At 52.1% G+C, this 14,253-nt stretch overlaps 1 protein-coding gene across 1 annotated transcript in view; it reads right to left on the minus strand.

The window, feature by feature from the left end:
* The window catches only part of ANO1 (anoctamin 1), a 153,862-nt gene extending 142,684 nt beyond the window's left edge, over nt 1–11,178 (minus strand). The window contains exon 1 of the mRNA XM_069471712.1: nt 10,842–11,178. Within this exon, the coding sequence (XP_069327813.1) occupies nt 10,842–10,899 (58 nt within the window). The 5' untranslated portion in view covers nt 10,900–11,178. The remainder of the gene's footprint in view (nt 1–10,841) is intronic.
* Between the last annotated feature and the right edge of the window lie 3,075 nt (nt 11,179–14,253).

Below are 14,253 nucleotides of genomic sequence, written 5' to 3' on the forward strand. Positions count from 1 at the left end.
CTGCAGTACAGAGACCTCATTCACTCAGCAAACGGCCACTGAGCACCCACTATGTGCCGGCAGCGTGCTGGGCGTTGGAGACTCAGCGATGAACCAAAGAGACATGGTCCTTGCCCACCTGGCGTTTCTGTTGGTCGGAGGAGGGGAAGGCAGTGGGAAGGCCGATAGATTAAAATCCGATTATGATTCTCAGACGCTGCTGGTGGGCACAGAACACGGTAAAGCACCCTGGCAAACTGCTTGGCAGTCTCTCGGGCAGTTAGACGCACCTGCATCCTGTGGCCCAGCAACTCCGGTCGTAGGGATTCATCAGAGACATGAAAACACCTGCCCATAAAAGGCTTTGCTCCCGGCAGCTTCCTTTATGACAGCTGCAAAATAAAAACAACCTCGGCGCCTTTCTAGGAGAAGGGACACCCAGACGGGCACATCGTGCGATGGGGTACACTCGGCAATAAACAGGAACACGTAACTAGCGGGCACCAAAACATTGCGGTGGACACAGGAAAGTCCATACCACATGCTTTTGTTTCTGTGAAGTTTAGAACAGGCATGATTATGCCGTGGTGATGAAGTCGGGGGCTTGATGGGGAAGGGTCTGAGGCTGCTGTCTGGTGTGATGGAAATATTCTATATCTTAACGGGGCACAGGTTACACAGACGTGTGGATTTGTGTTGATCGAGTCATCCAATTGAGATCTGGGCATTTTACTGTATGTAAATTACACCTTGATTTAAAATGTCTAATTACACAGTGTGGTCAGTGCTATCAAGGAGAGAAACGGGTGTCAGGAGGGTGGCTGATGGATGCTGCTAGCTGGACGGAGTGAGCCTGCAGGGTCTCTCTGTTCAGGAGACAGTTATGCCAAGAGAATGAGGAGACATAGAGGCAAGAGTACTCCAAGGCAGGAGAAAGCTCGTGCAAAGGCCCTGGGGCTGCTGTGGGGCAGTGGCTGGGGAGAGCCTTTCCTGCACCATGGCTTGATTTTCACTTCAAGGCTCTGCGGCCTGTGGGAGCAGCAGGCCTGGCCCCTCGAAGCCCAGGGACAGCTCTGCCTGCTGTGGCCTGGGGCTCCCTCCTGGTCCCTCTAGCTCCATCCTTGGCATCTTTCATTTTTTTCTTTCATCTTGATGTTAATTTAAGCTATTTTCTTGTATTTTACCCATATGTATAGACTACCTATAATCTTTGATGGGGTGGACAGGCAAGGTAATTTTTAAAAAGCTAGAATTAAGCATCAAACACGAACCAGCCCAGGGTGTGCTTTGGGGGCCGCCCGCATTCTCCTTGCAGGTGCAGTGCATGTATTCAGATTTAACTAAAACGTCTGCTTTCTCCCGAAAGAACAGTGCACAAACGAAACTTTAAACATTGCAGGTGGTTCCACCTCACACCCCCCACCCAGGGAGTGGATGCCCCAGAGGGCACCTGGGTAGGGAGGTGAACCCACTGTTCCTCATTAAGCTCTCATGCCCTGGTGCCTCTCAGCATGTGGACATCAGCCCATACCTGGCTGTCCCTGTGTTCAAGGTGCCCTGTGCATTTCACATACAATCTGCCCTCTAAACCCAAGCCTAGAACTTCACCTGGCATCCAGCTACAGAGGTGGGCATCTCTTCTAAGGCAGGAGGAAACACAAACTGCTAGACCTATTTTAAAGGTTGATCTCCAATATGGCCTGCTTAAGGGGTTTTCAAAAATAATAATCCTTAGCCCCTAACCTCCTTGGTCAATTTGGGAGTAGAGAGAGAGAATGCTGGACTTGGAATCAGCACATTCATTCCTGCCACCAAACTGCTGTGTGACCTTAAGAATATCACTCAACCTCTCTGAACCAATACAGGGAGGAGATTGGGCCTGGCTATCTCATTCAGGGGTCTCTGGAGGGGATCCAGGATGTTCATTAGCCTCTTTAAAAGCAGAAAAGCACCAGTTCCAATGACTACTAAAATCAGTAACATAATTGTTTAAATATTTCTCCCTTTGGAATGGAAGTTGGGGAACCTCCGTGGGTGCATGACGTGGTCCGTGGAGGTCAAGGCTCAACTTATCACTCAGCCGAAAACTTTACTGCCCACAGGCTTTGGCCCAGGGAGCATTTTATGTTGTTTTTCCTCTTAGTCACCTGTTGTTTGATCTATAACTACAGCGAATTGTCAGTAGCACGAGCACGCTACTTAGGGAGGAGCCCGGTGTGCTCAGAGTGCAGCAAAGTCAGCTCCAGACAGTTTCAGGTTTCACAAATCGATGGTCCTAATCTAAAACCTTCGATAGCCCATTAAGCCTCTCCAGGACTTCAAACACCAGTGTTAAAAAGAGGAGCAAGTGGCACTACAGTGGAGGGACCTGACAAGCCCTCCCTCAGCTGGGTGACCAAGGTCAACACCAGTGGTGACAGCGGGTGCCCTTGATATGCCGTGATGACAGTGGCTTTCACCCTGTGGTCTTCCTCCCCCACGTGGATAATCCCAGTGCAATCATGAGAAGAAAGTTCCAGCTGAGGAACAGTCTGCAAAATACCTGACAAGCACTTCCTTGTCAAGGTGACAAACACAAGAAAAGTCTGAGCAACTGTGACAGCCAAGAGGATCCCAGAGAGACAGGACTACTAGCTGTGACGTGGCGTTCTGGAGGGGTCCTGGAGCAGAAAATGATCAAGCACGTCCTCATAAACTGTGGGCTTTAGTTAGTAAAAATGCATCAATATTGGCTCATTGGTTGTGATAAATGTACCACTTTAATGTAAAATGGTAAAAACAGGGGAAGCTATAATAGGTGTGGGGTACATGGGAATTTTCTGTCCTGATTTTGCAATAATTCTGCAAACCTAAAACTGTTCTAAAAGAAAAAGGTTATTTAAACAAAACCAGAGGAACGATGGTGGCAATTATAGTCTGATTTGAGTGTACCCTGGTGGACAGTGAGCCCCGCTCACACCTGCTGTTTGTTCCCGGGGCGGGGGAAGAGTCTGGGTGAAGCCACCCCTCTTAGGTCACCATGTAGAAACAAGTCACAAAAGATACAAAACCAGCTGGCTGATTTTGAAACTGTAACATGTGAGATGATGGAAGCAGTTTAGGGGCATTTTTGATGTGACAACATAACCCCAAACAAGTCCTAGTGTGAGTTTTCTTGCTTGCATTTGACAATCATGCAAATAAGAAATTTACCAAGTCTTACAGGGAGCTAGCACCAGGCTTTGCTTGCTAAATAGGTGAAAATAAACAATTGCCATCATTGAGATTATTTATATGTTACACAAAATATAGAGAGGTTGGTCTCTCTTTCTCTCTCTCTCTCTCTCTCTTTCTCTCCCCCTGCCCCCCTCCTTCCATCTGCCTATCTCTCCCTCCCTCCCTCCCTCCCTCCATCCACCCACCTGAGGAGAGGGGAGTGAGCACATCAATACGCATCTTTCAACCATAGACCAATATCTAGAATGAAATATTTATCCCTTAAAATCACTTTATCGTGTAGCATAAAAATGAAATGAAATGAAATGGCATATTTATTTCCCAGGGTGTCTTTTGAGCCCAGAGCACTGAGCTAACCCACACACTGCCTGGGTCTCCTCCAGCTCTGGTTGTGGGGATTTAAGGACAAATTGGGGCCATAAAATCAAATTGGCAAAAACAAGCCTGACCCTGCCTTTTGGAACTTGGTCGGGTGCAGGGAGAGCAATACTGACCCAATACTCACGAAAAAAAATGTAGGGGCAGCTGTGTAAGCGCCCAAGTTCCAGGAGCCCGGTGCAGAGGACACTGGCCTCCAGGCATCAGGGAAGGCCTGAGGAGGTGACAGATTGCAGAGAGGGCCGTGGAGCTCCAGGCTGAGGGGCTGCCTGTGCCAAGACCCTGGGGAGCAGGAAGAGGCGGTCCGGGCTCTAGCAAGGGTAGCAAGGCTGAACAGAGAGGGCAAGAGCAGAGAGTGAGAGGGAGATCTGGAGGGGCAGAGGCACCCCACCTGCAGGGCTGGGCTGGGAAGGGCTGGGGGAGGCCAGGAAGAGGGAAAGGGGTGAAATCATCGTGTTTGTCTGTAGACTCGGAGAGCAGTGGACGGAGTAGAGATGCGTGGGCAGGGTGCCACCTGCACGGGGCAGTGGGCTGAACTTGGGGACAAAGCCAGAGAGGGCGTGAAGTTCTATAGTTCTGTGACTTAAATAAGGGGTGGGGGCTGGAGGGATCTGAGGGCAGAGCTGGGATTAGGAATCAAACACTACTTTGGAACCCAAACCAAGCATAGCGCCCACCTTGACAAAGTTTGCAAGCAAGAACCGGAATATAGCCCAGGGCTCTCTCCTGATTCCCCTTCACCCTGAACTCCCAATCTGCTCTAATCGCCAGCTGTTTACTTTCCAGGAAACTCAATGCCAGGAAATTCTGCCTGATTCCGCCTCCTTTCTAACAGCTCACATCAATAGCTCCGTTGAACCACGCTCTAGATTTTGTGTTGGAGTGCCATGTACACGCACTGAAAAATCATTGCACGCCGGAGGCCATATGTGGGCAGAAATGATTCTAGTTGGCTGTAAAAGGGAAAGGATTGTCTGTAGTGTCAAGGGCAATGTTTGCACACCACACCCAGAGGCGAACAGGTGTGGCTGGAGATAGGGACCCTTCCTCGGAGGCCGCTGCTGGCCCCGTAAGGGTGGAGCTGTTATTCCTGGGGCCTTTTGGGTTTGGCTGCGTGTTGGGACCCAGGGCCCGTCTGAATCGTGGCAGAAGGCCCAGAGGGGAGCAAAATGTCCCCATGGGCTACAACAAGAAAGGAAGCTGAAATTACCAGGAAGGCATCTACTGTACATGCCAGTCCCCTTCAGGGGCTAAATACATGAAACCAGCAATTTGTCTACCTAATGACCATGTGACCATTGTCAAGTGGATCTGTGAGGGCTGGGAAGGCTTTTAATACTTCATTACACAGCGTGAAATCCTGGCACACGTGCCCAGTGCTGACGGCTGAGCGGTGAACAGTACCAGGCAGGGGCAGGCGTTGGGAGAGGTGACGATCTCATGAACCACGCCGGCCTCTCTGGTGCAGCTGCCAGCAGCAGCCAGGCAGTCGGAGAGACCTGTCTTCTCCCCTGAGAGACGGGCGGACCCAGGCCTGGGGCCAGAGGCAGTGTCAGCCACCCCCACCCCCGCCCCCACCGCCGGCCATCCCTAGCTCTGGTGGGCTTTGTCTGTCAGCGTCTGGGTCTCAGGGTCCTCCCCTGTGCATGTGGGCTTGACAGACCCATCCCAACTGATTCACAGAACACCCTTGGCTGTGCGAGCTTGAGCACACTCCTTGCTCTCTATATGCCTCAGTTTCCTCGTCTGTCAAAAGAGGCTCCCAGTGTTACCAGTTTAACAAGTGAGTATTAAAGGAGGAGACATTAGTAAAGGGCTTGCAACACTGCCTGGAACAGAATGAGTTTGGCACAACCGTCAGCTGCCACCCACCCACCCACCTATCATCCATCCACCCACCCACCCATCCATCATCCTTCCACTCATCCATCACACATCCGTTTATCTACCCATCCATCCAACTTTCACCAGGCCTACCATGGCCAGGCTCTGTGCTGGGGCTAGAGAAATGAGCGAGACATAGTTCTTGCCACCAAGTGGACCAAGTCCATTAAGGGAGGCAGAAGAGGTGGATGCAATTAACTAAGACCCAACCAGCTGCATGATCGAGGGGTAGTGGGAGCTGAACCCCCAACGGCAGCAGCACGGAGGTTAGGGGCACTGGGCTATTGGGGTGGACCCATCCTTGGCACACAGAGCTTATTTAGCCAGAATTAGAAACTTTCCACAACACAAATCATAATGTAGATCCACATAGAGTAAACTCCTTAAGAGCAAAGACTCTAGCTACGCTGTATCCCCGCCTCCTGGTCCTGTGGCTCCATTATATCTCAGCTCCTGGCTTTATGACTACATTGCATCCCAGCTGCTGGCACTGTGCTACACTGTATCACAGCTTCTGCCACCGTGGCCACACTGTATCCCCACCTTCTGATACTGTGACTACACTGTATCCCCAACACCTGATGCGGTACCTGTCCTAAGAAGGAGATGCATCTATGTCTGTTTAATTAGAATTGAGTTATGCGTCTGACTGCAGAGGTAGAAGATAGTTTCCTCAATTATTTACATCTCAGTAAAGGAGAGAAACTCACTGTGTGATCATTTCTACAGAGCATCAGGTGCTGTCTGCCACCGAGACTTGCCTGTAGGTGCAGACGGCACGGTGGTGTCCAGGGCAATGTCTCCATCTAGCCCCTGCATGTGGCTATGGAGGGCAAGGGCAGGCTTCCCTCAGGATGGGTCATTCCTACCCCTGCTGTGACCAGAAGAGTCTGTCTCTGGCCTTCATGTTAGCATTGAGTCTCTGTCTCCCTGTGAATGTCCACAGGGCATCTCAAACTTCCCAAGTTAATATACACCACGTGCTCTGAATGAAAGCTGGTGTGCAGGATGCATTCCAAGTATCAGCTTTTGCGCTTGTTGATATTAACACGCTCAAACGCTCAAACGCAAACCCCTAAAGAATAGTCTCGTCTACAACTGCTGCTGAGGCAACTGGATATTCACACGAAAAAGAATGAAGTTGGCCCCCTACCACACTCCATACACAAAAACTAACTCAGAATGGATCAATGACCTGAACATTAGAACTAAAACCATAAAACTTCCAGAAGAAAACATAGGGGCAAATCTTTAAGACTTTGGATCTTAGAGATGACACCAAAAGCACAAGCAACAAAAGAGAAAGTAGAGGCCGGGCGCGGTGGCTCACGCCTGTAATCCTAGCACTCTGGGAGGCCGAGGTGGGCGGATTGTTTGAGCTCAGGAGTTCGAGACCAGCCTGAGCAAGAGCGAGACCCCATCTCTACTAAAAATAGAAAGACATTATATGGACAGCTAAAAAATATATATAGAAAAAATTAGCCGGGCATGGTGGCACATGCCTGTAGTCCCAGCTACTCGGGAGGCTGAGGCAGGAGGATCGCTTGAGCCCAGGAGTTTGAGGTTGCTGTGAGCTAGGCTGACGCCACGGCACTCACTCTAGCCTGGGCAACAGAGTGAGACTCTGTCTCAAAAAAAAAAAAAAAAAAAGAGAAAGTAGATACAATTTTGTGCATCAAAGGACATTTTCAAGAATGTGAAAATACAGCCTATAGAATGGGATAAAATATTTGCTGATAAGGCTTTAATATCCAGGCTCTATAAAGAACTCCTACAACTCAACCAAAAAAAAAAAAAAAAGATAAACAATGCAATTAAAAATGGATGAGGGGGCCGGGCGCGGTGGCTCATGCCTGTAATCCTAGCACTCTGGGAGGCCGAGGTGGGCAGATCGTTTGAGCTCAGGAGTTTGAGACCAGCCTGAGCAAGAGTGAGACCCCATCTCTACTAAAAATAGAAAGAAATTATATGGACAGCTAAAAATATATATAGAAAAAATTAGCCGGGCATGGTGGTGCATGCCTGTAGTCCCAGCTACTCGGGAGGCTGAGGCAGGAGGATCGCTTGAGCTCAGGAGTTTGAGGTTGCTGTGAGCTAGGCTGACGCCACGGCACTCACTCTAGCCTGGGCAACAAAGTGAGACTCTGTCTCAAAAAAAAAAAAAAAAAAAAAAAAAAGGATGAGGGAATTGAATAGATACTTCTCCAAAGAAGGCACACAAATGACCACTACATACATGTAAAGATGCTCCACATAATTACGTGGTCATTAGGCAAATGCAAACACACTCACCAGGATGGCTGTAATTTTTTAAAGAGATGAAAAACAAGTGCTGATGGGAATGTGGAGAAATTGGAACCCTCATACACTGGTGGTGGGAATGTGAAATGGTGCAGCCATTGTGGAAAACAGTTTGGAAGTTCCTCAAAACGTTAGATGTAGAATACTATATGATCCAGCAATTTCACTTCTAGGTATATACTCAAAAGATTTGAAAACAGGAACTCAAACAGATACTTAGATGTAAATTTTCATGGAAGAATTATTCAAAATAGCCAAAAGATGGAAATAACCAGTGTCCATTGATGGACGGATGAATAAACAGAACGTGGCCTACACGTGCGATGGGATGATATTCAGGCATGAAATGGATGAAGTACTGATACCCGCTGCCATGTGGATGCACCTTGAAAACATGTTAAGCGAAAGAAACCAGACACAGAAGGACAAATACTGTATGATCCGTTTGTATGAGGTATCTAGACTAGGCCAATCCATAGAGACAAAGAACATAGAATAGAGGTTACCAGGGGCAAGGGACAGGGAGTGACCATTTGATGAATACAGGGTTTCTATTTGGGGTGATGAAAATATTTGGAAATAGTGGTTGCAGAAAGGCACATGGGCTGGTTTCCAGGAGGAGAGGATGTCCCAGCTGGGCTTCGAGAGATGAGCAGAAGCGAGCTGGGCAGACGTGCCCCAGTGGAGAGACGCCGCAGACCTCACCCCAACTCTACCTGCCCTTGTGGGAGGCGCAGACCAGGAGATTATGGATAAATAGCTTATTAAAAAATAACTATGGAGCTGCTCGAGAAGGCAGAATGGGAGATGGCATCGTAACGATTTACTGCGCCCTGGGACTGTGGGCTCGGGGTTTGCAGGGGAGTGAGAACAAGCAGGTCTTAGAATAAGTTCCAGAGCATTGGGTTTGACTTCACATCTGGGTTGTACAGACTGAAGCTTGTAGTGATGACGATGACGATGATGATGACAATGGTGACAGTACTCACTCATGCACAGAACAGAGCCAGGCACCTTGGAAAGGCCATAGACTCATGTCATCTTCACAACAACACTTTGGGCTTTACAGAGAAGGCACAGAGTGGTTAGACAAGTTGGCCAAGATCACAGGGCTGCAGGCAGCAAAGCTGGGATTCAGACCTGGCAGGTCACTATACAGCAAGCGCCTCCCTTCTCAGGGCCCTGGTGCCAGTGTCAGGACAAGGGTCAGGGGGAGGCGTTCAGACCTCTTTCTGTCTCCAACTCTATAGCCTTTTTGTTTCCTATTTACTGGCAAATGCCCATGACAACTTCTGGATCTTAATGATATCAAAAGAGCTAAAGAGTGGTGTGACACTCTAAGGGCCTGCCAAGCCATCTTTTGTATGCCTTGATGAACACGGTGGCAAAAGGAGAAATTGAGGCTGGGGCCAGTCCTAGGGTCTCCCTCCTGACCCCGCTGATATCTAGAGCAAGACCCGACCCAGCACACAGCCAGGAAGCAGGTGAACAGAGCAGAGAGGACCGCCCTCCAGGGGTGGAGGCCGGGTGGTCATCTGTCCGAGACGACCACTCAGATCAGATCGATTAGATCCTCCATGAAGGAAAGTGCCAGAGTGTCACATCTGAAATGAGGCCCATGCCCCAGCCTAATGACTGCAAAGACCACCGCACAGGCCCCCGTAGTACACTCCGTGCGTAGGGAAGTTTCCTTGAGCCTCAGTTGTGTCTCCCTGGGGTGGGGGCTGGTAAGGGAGAGGCAAGCACCTCACAGGAGCTGGACTCAGACATCCTGGGCTCTTGGTACCACCAGTTACTCACAGTGTGGCCTCGGTTTCTTTGTCTGTGCAATGGGGATGATGACGCACCCTCTGTGCAGGGTTGTACTGAGGATGTTGCGGAAAGCACTTAAATCATTGCCCAGAGCTTGGTCAGAGGTTCATAGACGGTGAGTTTGGGGCTCGTGTTTCCAGCTGATGACAGAGCAGGTCATCTCTACATGTGAGGTTGAGGAGGCCGTTCAGGACAGCAGGACGGCCCGGCCACACCACGCCAGCCCACGATGCTGACCTCTCCCGGGCCCAGGTCTTGCCCCCCCCCCCCGCCCCCACACCGGTTGGCAGGCCCCTCTCTCTCTGCTCTTGAGCCTTTAATTTGATGAGCACACAATGTCACTTCCAAAAAGAAGCCAAATCAGGCTGTTTAAAAGGCACATGTCAGAATAAGTTCCTCCATGGGAATCGAAAAAGAAAAGAGGGGAGGAAGGGAGGAGAAGATAGAAAGGAGGCTCCGGAGCTATAGTTAGCAGCCCTGGGGTGGCGGTGGCATTCTGATTGCAGGGCACGCATCCTAACCAGGGCGCTCCAGCAAGGCACAACTGCGCTGTGTAATTAAGTCCAACCAACTGCACGCTGCCGACCCCTGTCCATACCCCACTCCAAGGTTTATTTAATAACCTGTGAACTGGGAGGGAAAAAAATCATCCAGGAAACATTGCTCGGGTCATTTATTTTAAAATTATTGGTATAAAAATATCCCGGATCATGATTTATGTGCAGGGAGCGGCCGAGGAAGTCAGGGACTCCCCTCCCAGTCTCCCGTCCAAGCCTCATTTGTCTCCCGGCTGGGTAAATTCCTCCGCAGTTTCCATTATGATTTCAAGTCATAGTCGTTACTTTATATCGCAAATAAATCTCTAGAATAGCTCGGAAATATTATGTGTATTAATAGCGCCTGTAAAAACATCCGAAAACCTCGCATCCGCTGGATCAGGCTCCCCCGGGATTCGGAACAGCCCGACCAGCCCTGCAGATGCCGCCGGGGCGCGCAGGGGCCCCTCGCCGGCCGCCCCCAGCCCCGGCCGGGCTCAGCGCTCTGCCTGCCATCTGCCTGTCTGTCGCGTCCCCCAGCGACCTGCGACCGACGGACAAAGGCCCTCCCCTCTCAGCTTCACCCCGGAGCATCGCGTGGACGTCCCACCACCAGAGTCGGGGGTCCCTGTCTCCTGCTCCTCCTGCGCCCCTTAGTTCTCAGGACACCGTCGTCCCCGGGCGTCCCAGACGCAGCTGCAGCCGCGCTCACTGTCCCACACCCTGGATACTCACGGGCTGCGGGGGCTTCCTTGGGGGATAGCCCCTCCAGGCCGATGTCGCCCTCCTGCATGGCGCAGTTCCCTGCCCGGGTCTGGTGCGTCCCGGACGCACGGGGTCCCGGAGCCGGAGCTACGAAGTCACCTCTCGAGGTCTGCAGCAGCTCTGAGGGCCAGGGTCCGAGCCCAGCTCCGGAGGGGACAGTCCCCCTCCTCCCCAGAGGCAGGACGCAAAGCCGCTCGCGCCGGAGCCAAACTTGGCTGCCCTGGCGCACAGTCGCGCGGCTCCTCCCCCTCAGCTTTTTGGTCTGGGGGTCCTGGCGACCTCCCCGCCCCCGGGGGTTACCTGCGGACACCGCCCTTGCCCCGCCCCGCGCGCCTCCCCTGCGGCCACCCGGTCGCCGAGCAAGCCAGCGGGACGCGGTCCCCGGCCCTCCCCCGGCCTCCCGCGGCGCGGGGCGCGTTTCCACGGCTGCAGGACCCGACCGTCTTATCAGTCCCTGCGGGCAGTGGGGCCCTGAGCGGCTCTGAGAGGCGCGCCCCCAGCCGGGCCCCAGGGAAGGGTGTTGACTAAGGGGGGCGGTGGGCTTAGACAGCCCTGAGAAACGGGGCGCAGCCTTGGTCACGGGGCAGTTCCTGGGGTGGCCCTGGTTCCAGCATCTGTAGAGCGTCCTGGCCCCCTCCCTCAGGTGGCAGGACCCTAATTAATTATTGTCAATTTGTCATGTGAGGGGGCTGAAGCCAGGGGTGGCAAGGAGCTGGAGGTCATAGGGCGGTGCAGGGCCTGACCCTGTTACCCCACCCCCATCCCCCAGCCTGTGCAGAATTTAGGAATCTGGATAAAGTGAGAACTGCCCCAAGGTAGAGTCAAAGTCCTTTTATTTGAAGATTCTAGCTACCTGAGCTAAGAGAACTTGGCTGGGGGGCAACCAGGGTCCCAGGTGGGGACTGTCACCCACATCCCTGCCATTCCTCCTCACCACCTCATGGCCACATCCCTGCAGCAGGGCTCAGGGCAGGGGGCCAGGAGGACCCCTCTCCAGCCCTGCCGTGTTTGGGAACTGAGGTCTGGACAATTCAGCATCCTCCCAGACAGCAGCGATGTGGGCACAGGGGAGGGCGTGGAGAACGGCGGTGACGGCGCCTCCTTGTGTATCTACAAACGCACACTCATGACATCTCCAGATAAATACAATAAATTCTGAGGCAGAACCACGGTAAACAAAACATTAAGCTGTTCCCTGCCCACAGGAGGGGCGGTGTGGACAGGGCCAGGGTCTGAATTTTTGAAAGGTCATCTTACAATTTCTGCGCCCCAAGGGAGGAGCTAGGCTGGTGCGAGGGAGGACCCAGGGACCACCTGCCAAGGTAACACCCACAAGGTGTCCAGCTTCGACTGGACCCTGGGGAAGACAGACCCAGCCATCCCACGGGGGGACAGGCCACGTCCACATGGAGTGTGAGCGTCCTCCCTGATCCCCACCAGGCCTGCTGGGATTGGTACCCACGGCTACTGCCCCTGGGTGGAAGACGCTGGTAGCAGCACAACCACAAAGAACTGTTTCCTGCCAGTTCGCCTTCCCTGCCCCCACCCCAGTGCTGTGCACTGTGTATGAAGGGCAGAGTGCGGGCCCCTTCCTCTCATCGAGTCAGCCCTGCCGTTCTCCTTAGTAAGCATTTCATTTCAGTCTGGACTCAGACACTGGGAGCCGAGGCACCTGGTGGGATTTCTTACTCGCTGTGGACAGAAGGCGCCCTGTGGTGAGCGTGCCAAGAAGCCCGAGGCATGTGCTACGTACCCCGGGACGCTTGCCCCTGGAGGGGAGAGTCGGTTGGATGGGAACTGGGTGCTGTCGTGGGCCCTTGGGGAGGCCACACTCATTTCACAGAGCGTTTCCATCTGACCATTGTTGTGCAGGAGTCAAGATAAAAACCCATTTTTCTTGGAAGGGTCTGATCGCCAACGTGATACATAGCAATTGCTCAGTTATGTAAATACACAGGGAAAATTTTGGAATTCTTACCCCTGGAATGATGAACTATAAGCCAAAAAGGCTCAGGGAAAAAAAAAATGTAAATACGTACTGAGACTATTTTTAACTGTCATTGTTTACCTTTTTGGGACAGGGATGGGCTATTGTAGATTTAGCCAGCTTTAAAATGCACATTGTTTAATGCATTATTATTAGCAGAACTATGTTAAACAGCCATTAATAGATGTTGATTCATTCCGATTGAAGCCACTTTTTCTTCTTTTCATTTTCTTGGCTCCAATTATGTTACATTCAGATGAAACCCTTTGGCTGTGTCCAACATATGCAAAAATGCCAGTCCTCAGACCCAGACGTTCAAAAAGATATTTTAGTAAATACCTGAACCAGCTCATTTTAAAAAGATTGGTCTCGGCTGCTATTTTGGTAAATGTTGTCACGTGAGAGTGATGCCAGGCTGGGGAAAGGCTGCATTGCCCATGTGGCCCAGATGGGGACAGGGTGGCTTGGAAGAGAAGTATCTGGAGTCCCCCTGCCCATTTCTGGGGAGCCCCATGCCACAGCCCCTCTGAAGCAGAGGCCCTCCCCACACCCTGCCATGCCAGGGAGATATTTATGCTAGGCAGAGCAGGACAAGTGGCCTGGTTCGGGGAAGTGGCATGCCTGTCATTACAACACACAGCCATCATTACGGAATAGAGCAGAATACAGTAATCACGGCACACAATGCTTGTAATTACGGAAAATGGTTTCCCTTTTCGGTGAGGCGGCGAGGGAGGGAGAGAAGGCAGCTCTTGGTGAGGCCGGGGCCGGCACTCACCCCCTGGGCCAGGCCCAGGTTTAAAATAGGCTTTGCAGGGTGAGGCCCTGGCCCTGCTGGGACAGGCTCAGCCCTGCCCCAAGCCTGGGCCTTATCAGACACTGGGGCCTTGTGGCGACTCTGAGCTTGTAGCTGACTCACAAAAGCCACCAGCAGTTGGCACCCAGGTCTCCCCTGCTCCCAAATGTTGCTCAGCCTTAGCAGATGCCAGAGGCCAGAGCTGATTGATGACAGTCACACCACCTGTGGCCACATCCCTCTGAGTGCATCATCTGCTCAGGAGACACCCAGATTGTCACATACACTCCAGCCCCACTGTCACTGGTTATCAGAACACATACAGGGTCACGGGTCGTTTAAATGCTGATTTCTTATGGCCTGGGGAAGCCTGTTTCCAGTTCCGCTTGGCTCCTTGAGCACCTGCTGTGGGCGGGGCCCTCACTCAGGTTGGTGGGGGCGGGCAGACAGGAGGTGCAAGGGTGAGCAAGGCAGAGCCCCAGCCCACCAGGGCTGGCCCCGCACCCAGAGGAGGCAAGCAAGGTGAGGTGGAAGTTGAGTTGAGCCCAGGGCCTCAGCAGTTGAACAGAGAGGGTCCCTGATCCTGTCTTGGGCAAGTT

The sequence above is a fragment of the Eulemur rufifrons genome, chromosome 6 (genome assembly GCF_041146395.1).
Source record: "Eulemur rufifrons isolate Redbay chromosome 6, OSU_ERuf_1, whole genome shotgun sequence".
In the NCBI taxonomy this organism is placed as follows: domain Eukaryota; kingdom Metazoa; phylum Chordata; class Mammalia; order Primates; family Lemuridae; genus Eulemur; species Eulemur rufifrons.